Source organism: Scardinius erythrophthalmus (genome assembly GCF_964197995.2).
Source record: "Scardinius erythrophthalmus genome assembly, chromosome: 6".
In the NCBI taxonomy this organism is placed as follows: Eukaryota; Metazoa; Chordata; class Actinopteri; order Cypriniformes; family Leuciscidae; genus Scardinius; species Scardinius erythrophthalmus.
In genome coordinates, this window is record NC_138226.1 from 9681301 (window position 1) to 9707396 (window position 26096).

Below are 26096 nucleotides of genomic sequence, written 5' to 3' on the forward strand. Positions count from 1 at the left end.
TCGATGACAGGGCATTATTATCCATTACGTATCACTTAATGTCGCAATATATTTTCGGTCTAATAATGTGAAAGTAATATAGGCTAATGACGGAGAGAATTGAAACGGAAACTTATAATTTCATAGCTTATAAGCTACGATAATGCATAATATAGCCTATTATATTATCTAAATAATAGCCTATGCTCATGCCTTGAATTTATTTGTAAAAACTCACAAACTCATAATTTACAATGCAGCCTAATGAAACATTAACTGAATTAACTACTGAATCATGTAGGCAATGCCTATCATAGGCCTATATGACAAAACATCTATGCTGTATGACAACAAATACGTTTATTTTTCATAAATTTCGAATGAATCTCGACTACATTATACATCTCTAGTTTGGTCATATAGCATGAGAAAGTTTGGGAATCAACATTTGTTTATCTATAGGGAAAACGCTAATTTCACTAGGTGGCGACAATGTATTTAAAAAGACAACGAGGCACAACCTGTGTCTTCGTGTGTTGCAGTAACCTATTTTACCCAGTTTACAAACAAATGTTTAGGCTAGGACAGCATGAACTAAGTGTGTACGTGAAACAGAAAGAATTTCCCAGCTGCAATTTCAGTCATGTTGATGGCCATGTCTGAATGGACAGGGAGGAATTTAAAAACAACACGGATTAATGCGCTGTCGAGCCCCATCGCTGTCCTGTCACTGGAATGAAACTGAAACGTTATCATCATGATTATATGTGGACTCCGGACGCACATGCTGAATTCTGACCCGACTTATCCTACCAGAGCAAGTTCATCAACATGCTTTCTCATTCTCCTGTGGAGTAACCGAGACTGGTGATGAGGAAGGAGCTTCTGCCTATTATTTATTAGTGTGGATTTATCGCAGTTTTCATGTTAAATAACGCATTTCAGTTTGGATTAAACGATTTCTTCGATTTTGTATCCATAATATGGACGCTCGCAGCCTGCAGTCCGAAGGGGTATGTATACCCACACTGATTATATCTCTGGAATGTGCACTTTTAACATTAAATTACGGATCATCGTGCATTTAAAAAAATATATATATAATTTTGACTTGACCTTGAAGCTTTCTTGACACAAATACGACCATCCAATTTACTAGTAAGATCGACAAAGCTGAAATTTTAATCTCGTTCACCCTTGCTACAGCACTGTAACCAGGATAGAATAAATCATGATGTTTATTAAACTGTTGATCACTTCAGATTTGCAGACAGTGATTGTCGGTTGTCCTTGGCTGCATGGTATGCATTTGATGTAGGCTATGTACAACAGGTTTGAGTGTCATTCGAGAATAACTGCCGAGAGTAATAACATTATTCAATAAAATATTAACAGACGCCCAAAAGAGCTTGTAGATTTAGAATCCACAATGTTTTTCACATAATTCGATTTATATTTAAATGAGACATGATAGATGTTTGGTATCTGTGTAATAGCTGCAAATGGAGTGAACCATCGGCTTTCGTTGTAAGAAGTCTGTTATAGTCATTAGCTGCCCTAGGCAGGCAGCACAAGATAAACGCCAACTACAATAGACGTCCGAATCCTGAACGAATCGTTCGTTTGAGTCGGATCAGTTCAATGATTAGGTTGATCCCGTTCACAAAATCGGTCTGAATCGAAAATCTAACTGAATCGGTCCGAGCAGTTTTAAAGTCAACCGATGTAAGATCATTTTAGAGTGAAGCAAATTAACCAGTGTCACTGATGAAAAGCAGATTTAGTAGAAATGTTACAAATAAAACGTTATCGCTATTCATATACGCAATGGTTATGAGCATAAGAGTATGTTTTTGTCTCATTTAGGGAGGAGAGTGAGACAAATTAATTGTAGTAGTGTTTCATGTAAATACTAATTATTTGAGATTTTAAATTACTTTATGAGCTGGATCTGAACTGGGCTAAATACGCTTATAAATAGAAAACCTGTAATGGATAGCATTGTATACCTGTCTTTGGAGTGCATAGGACCATAACATGTTCTTCCAATCATTGCATTCGGTCCGACTGGAATGTGCAGACATCACAGTCATCAGCGCGTTTCATGCTGTACAGTTAGACAGACGTCAGTCACCGAGCACCGCACCCGAAACAGCAGCCACCTTTTACAGTTCTTCCTGGACCAAAACAATGAGCTTATGCTGCGTTCACACCATAACTGTAATTTGGAAGAGATGGAAGCCTGTGACGATATATTGTTAACGTTCAATATTATTGTAATCTGCTGTGTGCATTCATGTGTTTTGAAGAAGGCGTGGTTTTGGAGACGCTCTGTGGGACGGGTGGGATCTCATGTTTTCAAAGCTAACTTGCTATCGCTATCCACTCTGAAAATTGCCTGCCCTATCTTTTACCAAAATGCTATCAGAGCATGTGATATGCCACGCCGCGATCCTATGGTCAACTTGATGATGTTATTACGTGTTCGCATTAAGAAGCACTAAATCTTTTCATTTTAATTAAGTCGGAATTGCCATCACTAATGAATAACAAATCTAGCCAATTTACTACGTTATTTATAAACCCTATGTAAGCACATGCAGTTTTATATTTTTACTTTATACTGCCTATTTAGGAAATCCTCATTCCTGTGAAAATCAAGTCATTACAGTGTCTTGGACAAGGTTGCAAAGACAAGCAATAACTCACTGAAAACATGCGTCTTCTTCACACAGGGCAAGTGTGAGAACGCTATACATCATGGCTGACCATCTGGACTACACTTTGTAGAGAAATACCTCTACATCCTAGCCTCTTACCCATATAAAACCCTATAAACTGCCAACCAAGGGAATATAACCTCTGTATCACGCCATTTTTGCATCTCTTCGCCTCACTGCTTTCAAACCAATGCTACATTATTTATATCATGGGATGCATGAAATCCAAGCACCGCGACCCTACTCAGAATTCCGGCTCAACGGAGAAAGTGGATGGCAAGTCAGGAAAGCAAGGAGAGAAAGCAGTTCTAGTTTTCTCAGAGATCGGCTCCATGGAGGACCCAGTGCTGGTCAATCCGGTGTTGATGGACTATGCCCAGAGACTCTCAGAGGAAATTGTGGCCCGGGCAGTACAACAATGGGCGGAGGTGGACAGCCGGTACAGTGACATCCCCTACATTGAGTGTGATGTGCCATAAGTTTTTAACTGTGTGGAATAAGATTGGATTGGTCTAGCTCACACCTTTCTTGTATGTAAAGGAGAGCTTTCAGATTGACAAATGAAAGCCAGTGGAGAATCATGTCATTTTGGAAAGATGTTCTTTGGCTCTCTGAAAATCTCTTTAGGATTCACATGAAATATTCAGCCATTTTTTTTTTTTTTTTTTTTTTTTAACAACTGACCATGGAGCTGTTATAATACAAGGCAGCATCTTTTTATGTCTTTTGTTTACCATCAAAACCCAGTTGTTTAATGGGAGAGTCCCTGAAATTGTCCAAAGGCCACAATCATCACAACCATGTTAATTATAGACTTCATCTTTTTGCCTTTAGCATTTCATGTTTGTGTTTCAGCACATCAGACAGTACCTCATTTCAACCATCCATCGGTCTTAAGGTGTGGTCACATTGACTTTCTACAAAATTTCACAGAGAAAAAAGGTTCGTTGTCTGTTGCCATTTCAAACCAAGTCACTTTCAAACCAAGCAGCTTTCCTTTGATCAACGTAGTGAATTTGAGTGACCCAACTTGTACCTGTCGTGAAATCTGCATGGGGATTGGGGAAATCTATCGCCCTCAGATGAAATTCTCAATCACATATTTAAATGATTGGATTTTCCCCATGGATTTCACTGAACAACAGTAAATGTTACCGCACATTTACAGATCATCCGCTCAGGGGTCACAGTTTCTTTTTAAGAAACCAGTGTTGAAGGCCAGAGTGTTGGCTTCTATGGATCAATAGGTGTACATTACTTCACCGGTAACCTTTTTTTTTACATGACAGCTGTGTCAACCGCAATTCCTGGTACAAAATCAACAACCTTGTGGTCACTATGACCAGACATTGCTTATCAATGACAAACTCATAGTTTTAGAGATGTTTAAAGATGTCACTCATCCTGTATCCTCATGATGATATTTTAATACATGTTAATAGATGTTTTCTTCTGTGCAGCTCAAATATGCAATTCTTAAAGGCTAACTGAAAATCACATATTGCTAATTACATTACCTCACTAAAAATTCAGAGTGGGGACCAAACACGCCAATGTCCTTAATGATCGTTAATACAAGCACAATTACTCTTCTGGTAGTGTTTTAACAGCTGCTCACCAATGCTTTTTACTGATGGATATATTGGCACTTCTGGGTCTTGTGCCATGCTGTCAGGTAGCCAGAATCCCTTTAATGAAGATGAATGAATATGAAGATTTAATGATTTCGGATCAATTGAGTGCAACAGTTGGGTTCCGGAGGCAAAAATCACATTCGTTATCTCCATAGAGATTGATTTTTAATAATAATGTATAAACCTTTTAAGACCTAGCCACCATGCGCTCTGAGGTGGTGATGTATGCTTCTCGAAGTGCGTCTTCACAAGTCAGTGTGATTTCAACTACATAAAAAAAAAACAAAAAAAATTAAATTCAGAGGGAATGATCTACTTATAATCATGAAGAGTTATCATGAAAACCTATTCTGAAGTGAACTCGCCAGTGACCACCCTCTCCTATTCAGCATTGTGCAATGTCCTGTAATCAAATAAATCTCCCAAACTACTTCTGACTGGTTTGGCTCATGGCTTTAATCTCTTTACTGAGGAACTTTTTCAAATCCCTATAGAGAAAATCAATGAGAAAATTACTTCCGGAACCAAGGCCACTGAAGAAGTGGGGTAGTCATTGTTATGGCCTGTTGCAAAGACAATTAAGCAAGGACTGCACTTTGACCATTAAACTTTTGCATAGAGAGTCATAAATGCAGAGTGAAATCTTAAGATATGAAAGAAGGACTTAAAGTTGTATTTTACGAGGCCTTTCAGCACATTACTGAATGTGCTCAAGAGTAGAACTTCAGTATCTCAAAGAACAATTAGCACAGGATTCATGGTGTTCACTACTCTCCTTATCCTCCTTACTTATACTAGGCTAAATAGAACTAGATTATATTTGGTTTATTATGAACTACCCAAAGTGTGCGATCATGTATCACAGGAAAAAGTGATTCAAATAAATAAATACACTGCAGTCAGACTACATTTGTACCAGCCTGTACTGTCAAGCTGATTTCTCTTGGCATTTCCATCTCATAAATGTTTGACAAGGTACTACTGATGATTCTGACCAAAATAGTTGTATTTCATATTTCAGTGTATATTTCAGCAGACGTGTTTTACTTGTAATCTGTGCAATATCAGTTCTGTAACCTAAAAAAAAAAAAAAAAAAAAACCTATGCCAATCAATAAAACCACAGCCTTTCTTGATACCTCAGCTGTTACCTTCTTTCAGGTTCTTCTGTTTCGTATTTATAATATAACAATGTAACAAGACAGAATAACTTTAAAACATGCCCTTTATCATATGGTCCTTCGGTCCCTCCTTCAGTGCAAGTCTATGGGAATTTAATTGTTGTTTTAGCATCCACCAGGGGGAAATTGTAAGTCTGATTGCTTTGAAAAGTAATAGCAAACGTCTCAGCAAAATGTCATACAATTTGAGGTAACATTCATGTCCATATACACAAACGCGTGCCTAACTTTACTACAACCTCTATAGTCAACCTTTGTTAGCTCAATACAATCAACTATACAATACAATCAACTAATACTATACAATCAACCTTTATTAGCTCAATGAATGCAGAAAACCAGATTTTTTTTTACACTGTTGGTTTTATTGAGAGGTACTGTGGGCACGTAAAATTTTTCGGGCATATCTGCTATCAAAATCAAAAACATTATTTTTATGTTTTGTTTTTGCACAAATATAGGTCACACACTTTTTATGAACATCCACACAGATATATGAGCAACCAAATCATCTGAATTCAAGGCATCACAGTTGTTTTGACATCTGTCAGATTTATCCTGTCAGGCCTGATATGTCTATAGTCAAGGCCAGTGGAAGTGCTTGTGTAGTAAACACTGTGGTTAATAGAAGTCATACTGCAGGCACCACATGACAATACTTTAATCCTGCCAAACTGAATCGTGGCCAGGGTATGTGTTAAGGTTGTCAAGGTTAATCATGGATTGCAGAATGTGCAAAAATAATCGTCTGCCATTCTCTTTCCACAGGGTTTACACAAATGATTACACAGTATGAAGGAAAAAGACACCTCTAAGAATGAAATATGCAAAATATGATTCCCAGCACCTCACTCTGACAAGTCTGCTGTAAATTCATATTGTCATATTAAACATGATTTTAATTTTTGGGTGAACCTTTCCTTTAAAATGTGACTAGGCTGCTCTCAATTGTTATCTTATTTTAAATTCTATTTCCCAGTGGAGAAAAGAAAACTCCCCAAACCTCTAAATTTCCTCAAGAAACCAGCATTGTTCATTTCAACACAAGGATCAGCGGATCTATGCAGAAGTCTCAGAGGAATTTGCATTTGTCAGCTATGCTGACAGAAATAACAATACTGATTTCTTTGATACATTTCTGAAGTTTATAAAAGCAACTTGCAGGATTTTTGAGGGGAGTTTCTATAGTTTGAGATCTCTTTCAGCCAGGGAGCTGAAGCATTCTTCTACAGCCTGCTCTGAGACCCCAGACAGGGTAGAAGGTTTCCACTTCGGACTCTGGTCTTTATCGATTAGAACTGCGAGCAGAGAGGGGGTAAAATCTGTTAGTTATGCACTGACCTTTCTCTGGGGTTGTTCTGGGAAAAAAACAGGTGAGTGGAGGTGGCCAAGAATGTCATACAAGTAAGAGCACATAAAGCACTTTAATTTTAGGTAACACTATAATACCCTGTATTATTACCATTAACAGACATTAGAAGATTATATAATGCTCTATTTTTTCATAAGCATTCATTCAGAATTTTTAGGAATGTCTTTCAAATTTCAATTCAGTTCCTGAATTTAGATATAATTGAGAAAGCAAACAGGATGTGGAATTGTAATTTGAATTTAAATTGTTAAATATAATGTAAAAAAAACAACAAAAAAAACACAAATATGAATTACCCATAAACATAATATAATGGACACATGGGGTATTTCCAGAAAGGAATAAGATCAATGATTGAAATGCCATTTATAGAGATGTGTATGTAACATATATGTGTACAGTATGCTACATTTATTAAATTACAAAATTTTAATATTATGGAGTCCATTCTTATTATTAAATTTGGTCCAACCCTTTAACACCAACTTCTGATTCGGTACACCTATCATACTGTTATCGATAGAAACAAATTTACTAATATGTGAATTTCTGAAGAAATGTGCATCTTACCTGCTCTGACTCCCTCATAAAAATCGTGACCTCTCTGCAAAGCAAGAGTAAAACCTCATGACATGAATAACACAAATACTTCCTCTAAACTAATAAGTGGCATACTGTGGAAAAAAACAGCTTTAACTGATTTGATTTAGGTAACGAAATAATAAAGCATTGCATTTACATAAAATTGCATTACATACCATACAGGCCTGACTGAGTCTGTACTCCATCACCAGCACCTCCTGCAAACTCATTCTCGCCCCTTCCTGAATCTGCCTGAAAGTTAACTTCAGAGAGGTTGGTGACATTTTGGCCAGAATCTGTAAAATTCAATACAAAAATATTTATGAAACATTAATGAAAAATAAATAAATGACAATTAAAATAACTGATATAGCTATCTAAATGCAAGTTAATCTGAAGCGGACAATAAAACAAAAACAAAAAAAAAGAGTGAGAGCCGGGAAGACGGTCCAAGCCCCAGCTGATCCAGGAGTCCTTTCTGTGTGGAGTTTGCATGTTCTCCCTGTTTCAGCATTGGTTTTCTCTGGGTTCTCCGGTTTCCCCCACACACTCCCAAGACATGCAGGTTAGGTGGAATGGATATGCCAAATTGGCCGTAGGAATGTGTGTGTGTGTGTGAGTGGGTCCCAGCACTCACGGTGCTGGGTTGTGTCAGGAAGGGCATCCGGCGTAAAACCTGTGCCAAATCCAATGTGTGTGTGCGGATAATTCCGATGAAGCGGACCCTGCAAATGAGCGGGACTAACGCTGGGAAAATAAATAGTATGAGCCGGGAAGGACATTAAATGGTCCACACGAAATCTTAAGGTACAAACCTCCCTGTTTACATAATGGCCAAGTGTACTGTTGATAAAAAGAGGCCCTATATGAGCAGAAGACCAGTCCATGAACAGACTCGTGGTTAAAGAGAACATCGCATGACCTGCTCTGACATAAAACCAAACATTTAAGGCATTATATCTGTGTCACTTTGTATAAGTCTGGATTATTAAGTATTTCGATTATATTGTAACTTTGTTTAGGTCATGATGGGACAAAGAAAAATAAAATAACAGTGCACACATGCTGAGCAACAGCAATTTTCAACAATGAAACGTCACAATGTCAAACATCAATTTCCTTTCTACAGCTCACACTAAACAAAGTGATGCATGGCAAAGTAGCGCTATGGGAGGAAAAACAGAATGGCTTTGAAATACTAATGAGGTATAATATGATTCAGGGCACATTACGCAATATGAGAGAGGGTTTGCATGCAGCAGAGAGCATGCAGACCTCAAATGAGAACCCATACGCACTCATTTTCTTTATCCCGGAAACCATCATACTCTTTATCCAGCTGCAGGAGCAGGATGTGGAGACAACAAGCCAAACCCTGCCACAGCCTTCTTTATTGCAGTGTAATTTTATGAAGTTCATAAAAACATCACTTGCACTTGCGACTTAGAATGAATAAACGGCCAGCCTTCATAAAGGGACGAAATACAAGATATACCCTTTGTCCGAATATGCCTACTTCTATACTATATACTATAGTAGGTGAAACAGTATGTGTGCCAAGTAGTGTATCCAAATTCATAAAACAGTAGATTAATAGGTACCTGGATGACATACTAAGTTCGGCGAGATTCTGAAGTGCACATCTGATGGACACTTTACTATCCCATGAGGCCACGGGAGAGGATTTGCGAATGGCACTGAAGCGACGCAACAGATGCTGTAGGTCACATGATAATGACAACATGGCGGAAGTAGTAAGTCCAAACCAAATGTACTTACTATATACAGTATGTGATCTATCTATCTATCCATCTATCTATCTATCTATCTATCTATCTATCTATCTATCTATCTATCTATCTATCTATCTATCTATCTATCTATCTATCTATCTATCTATGAATTTACCTTTCATGTAATTTCAAACCTGAATAACCTTTTTTTTTAAACACAAAAAGTAAGAAGTAGAACATCCTGTTTAATGAGGACTGGGGCTGTAAAAATTTGAAGTAACCAAAAACATCATAAAAGTGGTCTAGATGAAAAGTATGCCCTATATTCCATTGACTTCTGAAGTCATACGTTTTGCGTGAGGACAAGCCCGGAATATAAATTGTTAATCACAACATTTGTGTTGCACGGAGGAAAGAAAGTCTTAAGGGTTTGAAAATGACATTTGGGTGAGTAAATTATTTTTTACTTTTGGTTGAACTTTTTTTTTTTTTTTTTTTTTTTTAGCCACCATCCCTGAATTCACCTCAGTCTGTTTGAGTGCAAAAGCAGAGCCATCTTTCTTAAGGTTCTCCATGATCTCCTCCACACTTCCAGCTGAAAAGAGCCTGGAACAATAACAAAATATACAGGGTCAGTCCTGCGAACACCATCCATGGAAGTATTTTGTGTATATTTTTCAAACAGGCAAGCCAAATTAGCCATCAGGTTTGATCCTGGGACAGCAGATTAGTGCAACATCAACTGACGTTACATAAGGCTCATATGCAATGCAGAGTCAAACTCCACAAAAACAGGTAAACAAGGGGTGTATAGGCTGATAAATAATTTGTTTCACTAAACACTCAAGCCCCAGAAGGAGAGACGCAAAGACAATGCTGCACACACTCAGGTCACGGTGGAAACTAAGTTTTGGAGCGTGTCCAGTGTTTATCAGTCTTATCATTTCAGGCCTTTGATCAATATACCCAACTTTTTCCCTGCACGTAGAATTATGTGCCTTTCAGAGAAAAAAAAAGCCTCAAAGTTTTACCAGCACCTGAAGGCTAAAGCTTATCCAGAGAAACAGACACAAACCCTCAAGTATAACTAATTGGTTCCAAAAGTGTGAAGTCTACTGATGTCAAGCCAGCACGGTTTCTGCAGCCACAGTCTCAGTATGCAAAATTGTCATTCATACTTAAATATTAGGCTACAGGTTAAATTCAATGCTTTACGTCTGGGAGATATAGCTAAAAATATACACTACTATTCAAAAGTTCATAAATGTTTTTGCTTAAATTAATAGATTTATTCAGCACAAATGGAATTAATCAATCAAAAGATGAATCAATATTTTTTAACATATTTAAAATATATTTAAAAAGTAAACAATTGTTTAAAATGTTATTAGTATTTAATAATATTAGTTTTTACTGTAAACTTTGAATAATTACATGCACATTTGAACAGAGCTAAAGTTGTGTTCAACCCAGAATTTTCTTATACTAAAAGATAATTCCAAAAAATAAATATTCATACAATACTTACAAACTACTTTTAACAACTTCTGGAAAATAAATGAATGTGAAAATGTGTGTTTGCCCATGCTGGCATGACAATACAAGTATTGTAGGTGGTTGCTAGGGTGTTGCTAGGTACAGTAACTTTACAAGCCTAAGTCAAAAGAATCCACCCCCTAGTCCCAAATTTTAATAGTCAATTGACTTTAGCAAGCATCACTAATGACCATACATGGCCAATTCAAAACAATATCAGGCTGAAAATTATACTTAAAACCTAATTCCTCTGTCCCTTAATTAAAAAAAAGAAAGAAAGATAATTAGTTTTCCATTCAGAGGGGGATCTTTAGTTTAATTCTATTCTGGGTTAAAGCAAATGGTTTATTTTAGGTTTAGGTTTACCTGTTGATGGCCTCGGTCTGTTCTTGCAGCACAAAAGGTTTCTCAGCATCCAGACGGCTCTGAGGAGACATAACAGCAGCCTGTGTTTAGACAGCAGCTGAAACACATATACAGTGCTGTATTTCAACCTCGACAACTGCAATCCTCAACTGTCTGTATGTTTGACGACATTTTTGTCCTGACAGAAACCTTACCTGAAAGCTGAAAAATGCTCATCAGGCAGTTTACAAAGATAAGAAGGTATCAAGGCAACTAAAATGCCTTCATCTTATCCATTTTTGCTGATTTAGATGCAACATAGATGCTAATGGTAACCAGAAAACGTGGAGAAGCGTTTTTGAGCAAATCAAGGGACAGGGACACGTTTACATTTTGGAGTAGGATTTTGTTCTCCATATTTGGTAAGACAGAAATCATGATGATAAGTGTGTTCATTAATTATTAGGGGTGCAAAGGCTGGCAGTTGATCCGTGATCCGTACGGACCAGGCCCCACTGTTCGGCCATCATAGAGTTTATCATTTGGACGTCTTTGGTCTTGCCAATTTACACATTCAAACTATTTTAAATGCGGAAGAAGAGGCGAAAATCGGGACTCGCGCGCTATTATCTGTGCGCACAGCCTCACACACCCAAAGCAGAGGGGCACGATTCAGACAGTGCTTGAACACCGAATATATTCCTCTTTCGCGTTTACTTGTGCTTGAACGGACACAAAACCTGTCTCTGCAAGTATTCTCTCTGGGTTAAGTGAACAGTTGAAAAAGAAACCGGATGTGTGTCAGTATATTCGGTCCATGTATTCAGTCTTAAAGTGACAGCAGCCTAATATTCTTGCTGTTGTCTGTGCCATTAATGTTAATAAAAAACAAACAAACAAAAAAACCATCATCATCATCATCATCTACCATATTTGATAAAAAAGAAGAGAGCAGTTAGGAGGAAAGTGATGACAGCTTGTAGGATAAGTGTGCCATGTAAAGTGTGAGTATACTAAGCAGCATCTCCAGGTGCTCCCCTGAGAACCAGACCAAAAAAGTTACGTGCATCCCTGCTTAAAATATCCATAGAAATGGTAATTTAAAGAATATGTAGCCTCTAGCATTCAGTTGCTGGTGCATCCCTTGAGGCCAGGGGAGTGAGGTTATGTAACTGTGCCAATCTAACTGGCACTGCTCAGAGTGGGATTCACACCAGCATGGGAGGCAGGCACACTAACAAGGATGCTAAAGACCGCAGCATCAGGCATCAGTTGCTAGTGCACCTCTTGAGGCCAGAGGAGTGAGGTTTACTTACACACACACACACACACACACACACCCCTAAACCTCACTCCCACCTGGGTCACGGCACCAATGTAACTGGCCCTACTCGCACTGCTCAGAGCGGGATTGTATGCATGTATATATATATGTAGATCCAGCCCATTTATAATTTTATCTTTTGTGTAGGTGTACGGATGGACAAACTAATTTACTCCCCTCCTAGTGCTTAAAAGCTGTGACATGAATCCCAGTGACATTTCATTTTACGCCTGCTCTAGAGATACACAAACATTGACATCTCTATTTCAATACATTCTCACAGAATCCATGACATGGAATCACAATCCACCATTAGTACAATCTGAATACAGAATGGAAGCGTCTATATTCTTCTCTTATCTGCTCAGGTCTGGATACACCCTTACTAATCTTTAGTATCAAACAATCGACAGGCTTTAAAGTGCAACCTTGATGAACAAAGAGTTAAGTGTATGGTTTTATGGTTTAGTGACAGCTGCTGTAGATAAAACTCTCTTTGAAGCAGGAGCATTGCCAGATGTAAATAACATCCAGGGCATGGCATACCATAATGCAAAGACTCACTGTAAATAATTCACAACGTGTAGGTTTTTAATTATGCTACTATCAAGATTTGTTGATGATAGAAGAGAATAAAGTAAAATAAATGATCAAAATGGGTCTGGGAAGGGTCTGTAAAAGCGAATATGTTTGTCCGGAGCATGAAAGTTGTGTGTCATCAGTCCCTCCCTCCCGAGGATCTCTGGAAAACTTTGTGATGTAAAGACTGTATGAGTCATAATAATTATCATTTAGACACTCCTGTTCGGCACACACAACTTCACAGCATTAACCACAGATGGCCATAAATCCATATCACCAAGCCATTACGAGTGTAATGAGTATAGTAACACAGCAGAGGACTTTGAGCTTTTGGAGAGGCTCAGAGGCTCTCAACATAGCATAGGCCTGTCACAATCATGAATTCTGTGCTGACGATTATCATACACATAATTGTGATTTAAAAATTGAATTCTGTTTTGTTCATGTCACTTATAGATTCTTTTTTCTTTTTCTTTTTTACAGGGAATCGTATATAGCTAATATAATAATAACAATTATAATAAAACAGGCCCAGATGATAAACTTCAATGCTGTGAAATTAATAATATGTATATAATGAATCATATGCCAATATAAATAAAAACATAACATTACATAATATAATTACTGCGGTCAAATCGATTAACCGCAATAATTGCATGTAACATAAGTTTGTTTACATAATATATATATATATGTATATATTATATTTATATATATATTATGTCTCTGTGTGTATATACTGTATACGCATATATTATATAATATATATGTGTGTGTAACACGTGGCTTTTTTTTGGTATTCTTTATTCTTTACTTCCAGACAGATTATAACTCCACTTCTTCTTCCTATCACACATCGCACATTTGATGGGACTTCTTTAAACGCCTAAATTTCCCTTATTTGGATGGAAAAATGCGATTGAAATTTAAACTGCACAATTATTGCGGTTATCAAAAATAATTGTGATTAGATCGAATAACCATGATCAGAAGATTAATCAATAATTGCAACAGGCCCAGTCCTAGAAAACAAATTTGATATATTGTTTTATATTGATTAATTACATTATATTATAGTTGTATATTGTAACATATAGCCTAAGTTGTATTATTGTAATAATTATTAATATAATTGCATGACTTTCTTCTCTGGAACATAAAAACATGTTTTGAAAAGATGACACGCTGTTTTTTTTTTATTGTACAGTACATACTGTGCAAGTCAGTGGGGTTCAGTGTTGTTTAAAACATTCAACATTGTTTAAAATAACTTCTTTCAAGTTTCACAGAGGTTGAAAGTGATACCGGTTTGGAACTACACAGGGCTGTTCATTTTTTGGTGAAAATCTTCCACACTTGTGTCGCCACATGGCATTTAATTTGAACCATATAAAGATGCACTGAAAGCAGATCCATCAGTGTTGTACACTGTGGCTATGGTAACAGATTATACAAGCCCACCACTGTGTAGAGTAACTGCAAGCACCGAGGCTGTAAAAGTCTGCACAGACCGTTTTAAAGTCACATCTGTCTCTGCCACATACCTGTTCTTGATAAGTATCCAGCAGTTGAGCCACGTCGCTGACCGATGGAGACTTCAAGTCAACAAGATCTTTCTCAAGAGATGCAATCTAATAAGAGAGAGAGAGAGAGAAAAAGGGAAAATTCTCAACCTTACAGGTAGAAAAAAAAGTGTGTCTAAATCAGATACTGAAGAGCAGAGAGGGGAATGTTTTGTTTAGAACAGGATTTTTTTTTTACAAGGTGTTTCCTGATGGAAACTGCAGGGGCACAGTGAAACAACATAAAACAACAGCTCTGATCCAAAACATAGTTCGCTGCCTGCAGGACAGCCTTCTAAGGCACATTCGAAGTCAACTTTTTTGTGAACACGAGGATTTCTAATGGAATGATTTTGTTCACAAAATGTTGCCGAGCAACAGTAGACGTGACCACACAATGCACTGCGACAAAGTTTTTGAAAAATCCCTTTCAAGATGGCGAACAAGTCGAGAGAAATGCTGACCTGCATTTCATTCAACGCATAGTATCAATTAAAAAATGTTCAGTGTGTTGGATTGATTTATGAGCCACATAACAAATAGACCAAATTCTGTCTAATTAAAAATGGACTCTAACTCAATATTTGTGCCCCATATGTATGTGTATGCTTATTAGAGCTTCATTCGTTAGCTTATCCACATACCAACACTAATCTCTACTGGAATCAATTGTGAATGGAGTCTCTAGTGCACTTCAGGAGCACTGTTTTTGTCTGTTTTGTTGAGTTGCTCCCAATGTTGAGTGTTTCAAATAGATAATTTATGAGGTTCATTGGAACAGTGCTAATCTGTTACTAACTGGAGTAGCGTCCCAATGACGTACTATACACTATGACTACTCTACCATGTAGTGTATGAGGTTTAAAAGTTTTTATTTTTGTCATCCTCCATCAGTCAGATAGCCCTGCCTTTCCACTTAGCAAGGCAATCTGTGACAATTTAGATCATGAAGTGTCCAGCATTCCACACTTTTTTGGGTAAATAAGTGCATCATCCAGGGATTTAATATGCACTTTTTCTTTTTGGATAACTATGCAAATTGGGACGCATCTTGAGAAAAACGCACATCTCAGAGCAAGAGAAAATGCATATTCGCTATAGAAATTTTATGTTTTAGATTTCCATATGCTTTCTAGGCCTGAAAAAAAAAAAAAAAAAAAAAATCACAATTTTTAAATTTGCCCTGTTGAATGATAATACAGCCTGACTCAATTTTTTTTTTTTTTTTTTATGCATTATGCATTTGCTCATAAATTAAAGTGAATCAGCTCTTGTGCTGTACAAACAAACGCACTGTCCTCAGAGCCCTTTTGTGGTTATTTTTATCACAAGTCACTTCTGTGAATAGCGTGTATGTCAGATCCTGCTGGTCATCTGTCCTTGGCCAGAGGATGTGAGTGTGTGTGTGTGTGTGTGTGTGTGTGTGTGTGTAGGCTTGTATGCCCCTCTCTCTCCAGCAGTGCCAAGCCCTGGTACTCATTTTCACCTCTGGCACATGAACTGGGCTTAGTGTCAGTGCTCAGTCGCCCCCTGCTGCCGAAAGTTCGCTGGCAAGCCTGAGAAATGCTGACTAACTCCTCTCCTTTCAGTACCTTCAAATGCAAGAACTGCAGCCCAAAAGCCCAGGAGGCCAGCACCAGCTCAGCTCGGTCACCATTACCTTGAATTTGAGTTTCATCCTCTCAAAACTGTACTAAAACTGTCCTACAATCACAATAGTATCTTCTTCTTACTACTGTGTCCAAACCAGGAGCTGGATGTGAAAATGCAACATGGTTTTGTCAATGACTACATTTACATGTGCACCAATAATGTGATTATTTCCAATAATCAGATTAAGGATTCAATCGCAGTCTTTAATCACATGTATAGCCTACATACATACATACATACACACTCTATATATGTAAAATATTTTATATAGTTTTATATTAATAAATAAACTATAAAATGGCATGTTTACTATAATGTTTTATACTATAATAAATACATTCATATACTAAATTATAAACAACATGTTTATATATATTATTCACAATTTATAATATATATAAAAATATATAAAATAATATTTTAAATTAATTAAGGCAAATCAGACATGCACAGCATTGCTGAAATGAACTAATATTTTACATTACAATATTTACTCAATTCACAAAAATCTTTGACAACAGAAAAAGTTGCTATATCTATATTCACAAGGTCATCAGAAGACTTTGACCAATTGACACATTATATATTTATGCCAAATATTGTCATATGAAGTAGCCAATATGTATCAGTCATTTACTAGAGTATATACACATTACCTTCTCGGACTGCACAAAGTGAGTAGCCACCCCGACTCTTTGAACATCTCTTCCTTTGAGGCGAAACCCTGTCAGGGCGAGAAAAAGGCCCAGCTTGCCTCGAAGTCTAGGCAGGAAGTAGCCACCGCCAACATCAGGGAACAGACCTATAGAAACAAAACACACAAAGCAAAATCCATTTAGAGCATGATCTTAAGTAAAAATCTGCTACACATGACTTTACATAAGAGAAAAAAAAAGAAAAAGATTAATTTCAGGCCACAGGAATAAGGAAAATTTGTGTAAGGGAATTATTACAATTGCTCAAGAGATTTCATAAGTAATATCAGAAACTGTGATTGAGGAAATACACTGACCAAAATTATAAAAATGAAACACTTTTGTTTTTGCCCCAATTTTTCATGAGCTGAACTCAAAGATCTAAGACTTTTTCTATGTACACAAAAGGCCTATTTTGTGTACATATTGCAGGAATGTCCACCAGAGCTGTTGCCTGTGAATTGAATGTTCATGTCTCTACCATAAATCGTCTTTCAAAGGCGTTTAAGAGAATTTGGCAGTACATCCAACCGGCCTCACAATCGCAAACCACGTGTAACCACACCAGCCCAGGACCTCCACATCCAGCATCTTCACCTCCAAGATCGTCTGGGACCAGCCACCCGGACAGCTGCTGCAACAATCGGTGTGCGTAACCAAAGAATTTCTGCACAAACTGTCAGAAACCGTCTCAGGGAAGCTCATCTGCATGCTCGTCGTCCTCATCGGGGTCTCTACCTGACTGCAGTTCGTCGTCGTAACCGTCTTGAGTGGGCAAATGCTCACATTCGATGGTGTCTGACACTTTGGAGAGGTGTTCTCTTCACGGATTAATCCCGGTTTTCACTGTACAGGGCAGATGGCAGACAGCGTGTATGGTGTCGTGTGGGTGAGCGGTTTGCTGATGTCAAACTTGAGGATTGAGTCGCCCATGGTGGCGGTGCGGTTATGGTATGGGCAGGCGTATGTTATGGACGACGAACACAGGTGCATTTTATTGATGGCATTTTGAATGCACAGAGATACCGTGATGAGATCCTGAGGCCCATTGTTGTGCCATTCATCCACGACCATCACCTTATGTTGCAGCATGATAATGCATGGCCCCATGTTGCAAGGATCTGTACACAATTCCTGGAAGCTGAAAACATCATATCTCTCTGGATATGTCACCCATTGAGCATGTTTGGGATGCTCTGGATCGGCGTATACGACAGCGTGTTCCAAAATCCCAAAACTTTGCACAGCCATTGAAGAAGAGTGGACCAACATTCAACAACCTACCTGATCAACTCGAAGGGGATGTGTTGCACTGCGTGAGGCAAATGGTGGTCACACCAGATATTGACTGGTTTTCGGACCCCTCCGGATGCCCCCAATACAATAAAACTGCACATTTTAGAGTGGCCTTTTATTGTGGCCAGCCTAAGGCACACCTGTGCAATAGTCATGCTGTCTAATCAGCATCCTGATATGCCACACCTGTGAGGTGGATGGATTATCTCGGCAAAGGAGAAGTGCTCACTAACACATATTTAGACAGATTTGTGAACAATTTTTTTGAGAAATAGGCCTTTTGTGTACATAGAAAAAGTCTTAGATCTTTGAGTTCAGCTCATGAAAAATGGGGGTAAAAACAAAAGTGTTGCGTTTATAATTTTGTTCAGTGTACTTGAATAAACAAAGAGTCACTAATGCCAATGGCCCAACAAATATGATAATACCAAGGGACCCCCTTCCTAAAATATAAAGGGAGCTGTATATTTCCATGTACAAAAGACCCATTTATAGTGTGTAAGAAAAATAGTAAAGTATAAAGACAAAATTAAATAATAGGATTTTATATTGTCATTACACTAAAGCCAAAAGATGATTAAAAAAATACCTGGAAAATATTTAATACTACATTTACAGCCTATATTTATCTACCCTTTATTAGAGTTATGTTAGACGTATAAACCTGAAGAGAAACCCTAGCATAAATAGTTGCTAATTATGCCATAACCATCCAGTTATCAAATGCAGTGCTCAGTCTGCAGGATGTGATTATAAAATGTCATAGTGCTGCGCTACAATCTTATTAACCTGATGTGCTTTTTTTAAAATAGCAAAGGCTGAGAAAATGACATCACTTCCCTCATAAACCCTCAGCATGAGGTAGAATTCTGAATAAGGCGCGACAGGATTAAGTCCCCTGACCTGATTCCAGGAGGCAAATGTAATATCATAAATGCAGATTACATTTGCCATGCACCCAGTCGCTTTGTCTTAAGGCTGGCATAGTTTTAAGACCCAAATAGCCCCTTAATCCATAAGCGGAAGGGGGTGAAGAGGAGGGGTTCAGGTTGCAGGGTTGGCTGGGGAGGGGGGGGTTGCATTTTCGACGCACAGATGGCTGGCACATTGACAGAGAAGGAGCCACCATGGGTGAATGTCACAGCTCAGCACAAATGGCTCAAGGCTACTGCTAACATGCTGTTCTTGGTGCTTTCCTTCTGGAATCCCACTTCGCCTGGAGCATTTAAAGCATAACATGACTAGAAAGCACAAAAAAGTTATTTAAACCAGATAAAATGTTGTTTGTATAAGCAACCTCACATCATAGCAGTGGCTCAACCAATGGAGCGAGTCGGGGCGGAACTATGTGCTTGTGCAACTTATGGCAAATCGGTAAATCTGCAAATCTGCTTAAAACATTTATTTTTTTCTGCTTAAAACTTTTGTTACACTGCTATGACTGGACTCTCATCTTATAGATAAATATGTATGTACTGTATGTGTGTATGCGTGCAATTTACAATTAATGGATTGTAGTTAAGGTACTTTTTCAAAAGAGTAAATTGACTCATTCTAAACATATTTTTTTTAAATACTAATATATTTGTGAAACTTTCCCCGAAAAGCATATATACTATAGATCTATCAAAATATTGTTAGTATTGCCTCAACCGAGGAAGCAAGTCAGGGTTATTATCTTTAACTAAAACCATAAAAAAACTTTTTGTTACTTGAAACAATACAAACTTTACCTGAAATAAAATAGATAACATATATAACTAAATATAAAAAAAAGAGGGTAAAAAATTAATGAGTGCATTTTTTTTTATTAAATTTTTTTGTGTGCAGTTTTATTTTTAAAATCGGCATGCAAAAAACAAACAGAAAAATCTGTAAATACAGTGTGGGTCCTTATACCTCATTCAGGATAATTGGAGATTATCCAAATGCTGTCCCTATGCATGAATGGGTGGGACTAGTGCCAAGAAGGGGGAGATGCATGTCAGCAAGGCCAATCACCTTGTTCGCATGGGGGATACACCAGTATAACTGGGTCACACTTCAAACTGATCATGATTTGACAGCATTCTTCAAACCAAAGGTGCAAAGGAAACATCCACATTAATCCCAGGCACACATGATGATGTATTACTTGTTTAACCACCTCATGTCGAGAAGGAAGAACTATAAGGAAGTACCGGTTACGAGACAGATGAGGCTGGTCGCCTTACCGCAGAATAAACCATTAAGACAAGTGCTAACCCAAAGAGGATTATTCATTCATCTGGGGTTGGGAAACACTGGCTCTTAATGGAATTAGCGGGTGATGGCACACAGACTCTGAGCATTCACTCAATCAAATACACACACACACACACACACACGCAATTGCACAGACGCTTAACAGATGTGTCACAAACTGTGATTAGCACTACTTCCTGCCACTCTAACAGTTCTGCAGGGAGTCTTTGCCCAAGGCTCGCAAGAGTGAAGGACGCAGTGCAGCTCGAGAGGAAATGCTGTAAAGCGCTCTCATTAAGAGTCTAGAATGATTTACAATAGCCAAGGCAGACTTCTGCCTACATGTGTAGGAGCATGTGATATGGACAAGGGCAGGGTATTCATCACAGACAATCTGATTTATACCGCATCAAGGCTCCCGACATACCATTCACAGGGTGTGATTAGAACATGGAATGAAAAGAAGCACGAAAAATCTAAAGCATGTGCAATAAAAAGTGAGACAGCAGCACACATGGATATATTATGAGGGAATGGTTATAAAAGATGGATGTGGAAACATTCACTTTGGACCCAAAAAATGTACATTTTGTCTTCATTTTCTCGCCCTCATGTCCTTCTAAGCCTGTATTGATAGGGTAGGTGATGCCATTATTTAAGATGTACTTAGGGCAAGTTCCGTTTCTCTAAAGAATTCAATACTTTTATTAAGCAAGGATACATTAAATTGATCAAAAGTGACAAGAAAGAGATTTTAAATGTTGCTAAATATTTCTATTTCAAATAAATGCTGTACTGTTGAACTTTCGATTCATCAAAATATCGTGGGGAAAAAAGTATCACTGTTTCCACAAAAATATTAGGCAGCACAACTGTTTTCAATATTGATTACAATCTACATATGATTTCTGAAGGATCACCACAGCATGGCTGCTGAAATTCAGCTTTGCCATCACAGGATCAAATGCAATTCCTGTCAATTTAATTAAAAAAAATTCACTTTATTCAAATAAATGCAAATAAACGATGAAATAAATGCAGTCTAGGTGAACATAAAAAAATCTAAAAAACTACCCCAAACGTTTGATATTTCGTGTAACTTGGCAATTTGTGCTTGTACTTGTTATTTAAAACAAACTGGCTTTTAAACTTTGTTATCTAATGCAATTAATGTCACCATGACCTGAGCTGTCCACATTTGAGTTCCACCAAACCTAGACCAGATGAGAGGTTGGGGAATGAAATCTGTATACTTCAGCGCAAGAATCATCTGTTGGCTTCACGACTGGAACAAGACCCACTCACTTACATATCAGCGGCAGATTGATGGGACGCCGCCTGCATCGCCAGAATTCCTTCCATGAGCGAAACGGAGATTCCTGCTGTCTATGGAGCGTTTCAGCATGCTGCTCATTCAGAGAGCACAAGCATCAGACAGGTGCTTCACTCCACACCATCTCTCAATGCACTTTCCACATAATACTGACATGAACAATTTGCTTTGAAAGACTGCTTTGAGAAATCTTTGGGCCAAAAGGGTTTTTTATAGTTGCAAAGGTGAGTGCTGTGTCGTTTCAGAGGCAGACGTAACATCTTCAGCTCAAGTTGGTCTGGTTGTAATTTGGCTTGCCATGAGGTGAAAGATTTATATAGTTTATCTAACACCCTGTCTTAATCAGACACGATGCCAGTGACAAGCAATTTGTCTGTCCACAACGCAATGAGACGTGACAAAATCGATAAAATATCACACAGCCAATCAGAAGAGCGTGTGGGGAGAGCTCTCTCGACAGGCACACTGCGCTCGCAATTAAATGGATAGGCACATATTTTAATGAATAAATATTACACCATTTTCCTATTATTAAAAACACTGAGTTAATGAAACAATCTTTGTCACTGAAAACACTTGTTTGTTCACATTGAGCTCACAGTTCAAACATTCTTATTTCCTCTAATTTATTTTCAAGCTCTGAGGTGAATTATCCACTATCGCTTTCAGTATGGTAATATTAGACAAGATTAAATAAAGCACAGAATCATTACGTGAGACTATCATTGTCATAGTTTGCATGTTCTCAGAAATAGAAACTGCTTCCATAATAGAATCCCCTGTTGCGACTGGTTAGGAAAAAAAACTCAACATGGGAAAAATACCTTTTATAGCATCATGTCACGTCTGGTTTGGACATGATTCAACAGTCAAAATACAAAGTATTTAAAGGTTGGGTAGGCAATTTTCAGGGCGGTTAGCAATAGCAAGTTAGCTTTGAAAGCATGACATCCAACCCTCCCTTCAGAGTGTCTCAAAAGCCACGCCTCCTTCAAAATGCATACAGCAGGGAGCAAAAAGCGTCAAGAGAGATGCCGTTAAACTACCTCATGTCTCAAAGCACATAACATTACAATAATAATGAACATGACTTAAAGAGCACTGACTTGTACCACCTGACCGCTGCGGATTCATTTCGGAGTTTATAGTGTTGCCATTGAAACGCAAAAATTCGAGTATAACATCATGGGTTTCCATCTCCTTTACAGTAGTTATGATGTGAACGCAGCATAAGCTCGATGTTTTGGTCCACGAGGGAACTGTAAAAGACGGCTGCTGTTTCGGGTGCGGTGCTCGGTGACTGACGTCTGTCTAACTCTATATAGCATGAAACTCGTTGATGACGTGTGATGTCTGCGCGGAGGTATGGAAATACATTATGTTGACAGGTAGGTAGGACATACTAGGTCATGATTGGACGAACATTTTATGGTCCTACGCCTTCCACAGACGATATATTCACATATAAATACATTAAGACCACTTAACTTAGTGATTGCTATCAGGATTGTAGAGACTTTCAACCAGCATAACAAAAAAAAATTCTGGAACATATTGCCTACCCTGCCTTTAAGTGTGTACAATTTTGTAGGAACAAAACAATTTTTTCTGTAATTAAAAGTGACCCCTGGGGAAATAAATGCTACTTAAATAGATGTGCCAAAACTTTTTTTTGGCAAATGCTGCTTCACATTCACTTTTAAAATCCATTTTTTTGGATGAAGTACTATTGATTCCTGTGAAACCAAAGCCATTTTACATTATTAATGAGAACTCAGATTATAACCCAGTTACAGCCCACAGGGAGAGAGAGGAACGCTGGCTGTCTCTTACCGATGCCTGTCTCTGGCATGGCAAACAGTGTCTTCTCAGTGGCCACACGAAACCGTCCATGAACTGAAAGACCCACGCCCTGCCGAGACAGAGAAAACAGTGCAGATCAATAATTGTGTACCATGTTCACAGACCAGATATAGTTCACATATAGGAATAGTTCACTCAAAAATGAAAATGTATTACTCATGTCGCACCAAATCTGTATGCGTGGTCCATATGAAGACTTCTAAAAATCTCCAATACCTTTGTGTGAGACTTCCGTTCAAAAGTTTGTGGCCAACTGTGGACAGCTCAGTTCATGGTGACATTAACTGAATTAGATAAAGTATAAAACGCAGTTTGTTTTGAAGAATTAGTTCAAGCACAAATTACAGAGCTTGTAAGGTTGTTAAAAAAAAAAAAAAAAAATGCTTTTAAAGATGAAGACAAAATGTACTGTCTTTCTGGTTATCAAATTTGGTGCAACCGAATTCCACTAAAACAATATTTAGACCATGCAGATGCCACTTGCTTTGGTATTGTGTTGTCTAATACAATCATCCTCATACATTTTTAAGTGTGACTTTTACTACTGTTCAAACATTTGTAAAACGTTTTTGAAAGAAGTCTCTTATACTCACCAAAGCTGGATTTTTTCTTTGATAAATAGAAAGTTCAAAAGAATTTAAATATTTAAATATCTAAATATTCCATTTAAATATTTGAAAAGTATTTTTTGTCACTTATGATTTAAAGCATCCTAGCTGAATAAATGTAGCCTATTAATTTCTTTAAATCTTACTAACACCAAACTTTTGCACGGTAGTGTATGTTTGTAGAGCACAATTCATACAGACTCATTTTAGTGTTTTTTGTTTTTGTTTGAAGACTGACAGCCCATGGTTACTATAAACTTATCTTTCCACTTTATCTTTTCATTTTATGGAAAAGATCTGTGAAGATGTCCAAAAAAACATGTTTTCAACAACAGAAATGAGCAACTACTCCTGAACTTGTCCTGTAAAACAACAGCAGTGGAAAAAGAGTGGACAAAGTCAATTTGGACCGTTGTGCACCATATGCACAGTGTCAGAACTTAAGCCTCTCCCTAAGCACTGTTGCTATAGTGAAGCACCAACAACATGTTTTGTGATTTAGTAGTGTTTGAGACCCTGCATCATGACTGTTTCGCCTAAGCAGAAGACCCAGGAATGGAATAACAAACAGTCCACTGATGTATGGCACACCGTATCTCTATGTGCTCTGAAACTCCAGATTGTTCCCGCACCACGTAGGATTAGAAACAAATGGTACAACACAGCAACCCTAGCACACGGCTGATACGCTTGCATTACAGGCACAGCTAAATGATTACCAGGTCTTTAATAAATCGGCCAAAATGTTTAGATTACCGATACAGGCCGAATATCTTTGTCAAGTCAAGTCACCTTTTTTTATATAGCGCTTTTTACAATACAGATTGTTTCAAAGCAGCTTTACAGTGATAACAGGAAAATAATGCAACAAAGTTTGTTTCGGCTGAGCAGCAGATCTAGAAGAAAATAGTGTCATAGTCCAGCTTAAGTAAGTTCAGTGTTGATTCATTTCTGTTGTAAAAAGCATTAGTTATTAATTTAGTTCATTTATCTATACAGCAGCTCTGGAGAAAACAGCGATGCCATCGTCCAGTTCAGTTCAGTTCATATACAATGCCGTCCATGCAGTTAGATCAATAATATTGTTATATATTAAGTGTCCCCAACTAAGCAAGCCAGAGGCGACAGTGGCAAGAAACCCAAACCTTGGGAGAAACCAGGCTCGTTCGGGGGGGCCAGTTCCCAACGAACGAACAGTGCATGATTATGATTCAGGCGGCATCACACGTCAGAAGTCAGACTGGGATCGGAACATTCAAAATATTTAATCCAGTTCCATCTGGTTGAAGATCTAATTAATCACGGCTGTACAGAGACAGGGTTTTTTGAGGATCTGTGCCACTCGCATCAATGAGGTCGATTTTGGACTGTCTTTCTCGTCAGTCTATCAATTCACAATCACTAGACAGCCTTCTGAAGTAATAATTTCTTTTTTTTTTTAGATACTGACCCCAAACTTTTGAACGATAGTGTATATCAGCATAATATCATCAACCATTAAGCACTTTGCTTTAAATATCGGCATCACCACAGAAAAAAAGAAACATACTAGTTGGCCACTGACAAAGTTCACCGAGCTTATGATTAAGTTCATCACCAATAAAATATTGTTGTCTTATGTTCAAACAGTGTTAAAAAATAGTGCCGTCTAATCGATTCATTTGTGATTAATCGCATCTAAATCGATTTAGATGCGATTTTATATATGAAGACTTCAGATGCAAAAGCCATCTGAAATTTTCTTCTAAAATTAGCATTTTTATCAAGCTTGTATATTTAGGTTCAGTAATTTCACTTTAATGACAATTAATAGGTAATTTTCTTTGCCATTAAAGTGAAATAACTGAACATAAACATACAAGCTTGATAAAAA

The 26096-nt window shown here is 37.8% G+C and overlaps 2 protein-coding genes across 2 annotated transcripts in view; one reads left to right on the plus strand and one right to left on the minus strand.

Annotated features, from left to right (window-relative positions):
- The first annotated feature begins 2767 nt into the window (after positions 1-2767).
- akap19 (A-kinase anchoring protein 19) lies at positions 2768-3307 on the plus strand. Its single transcript, XM_081369378.1, has one exon. It carries the CDS (start codon positions 2909-2911, stop codon positions 3176-3178), a length of 270 nt encoding a protein of 89 aa, XP_081225504.1. The 5' UTR covers positions 2768-2908; the 3' UTR covers positions 3179-3307.
- Positions 3308-5323: 2016 nt separating this feature from the next.
- The window catches only part of hibch (3-hydroxyisobutyryl-CoA hydrolase), a 29985-nt gene continuing 9212 nt past the window's right edge, over positions 5324-26096 (minus strand). The window contains exons 7-14 of the mRNA XM_081369376.1: positions 23586-23664; positions 16862-17007; positions 14535-14621; positions 11103-11161; positions 9725-9806; positions 7644-7763; positions 7456-7489; positions 5324-6811 (exon numbers count right to left, since the gene is read on the minus strand). Of these exons, the coding sequence (XP_081225502.1) occupies positions 6696-6811; positions 7456-7489; positions 7644-7763; positions 9725-9806; positions 11103-11161; positions 14535-14621; positions 16862-17007; positions 23586-23664 (723 nt within the window). The 3' untranslated portion in view covers positions 5324-6695. The remainder of the gene's footprint in view (positions 6812-7455; positions 7490-7643; positions 7764-9724; positions 9807-11102; positions 11162-14534; positions 14622-16861; positions 17008-23585; positions 23665-26096) is intronic.

Excerpts from the sequence above, each read along its gene's own strand:
- akap19 (XM_081369378.1), top strand. The coding sequence starts at position 2,909 with ATGGGATGCATGAAATCCAAGCACCGCGACCCTACTCAGAATTCCGGC.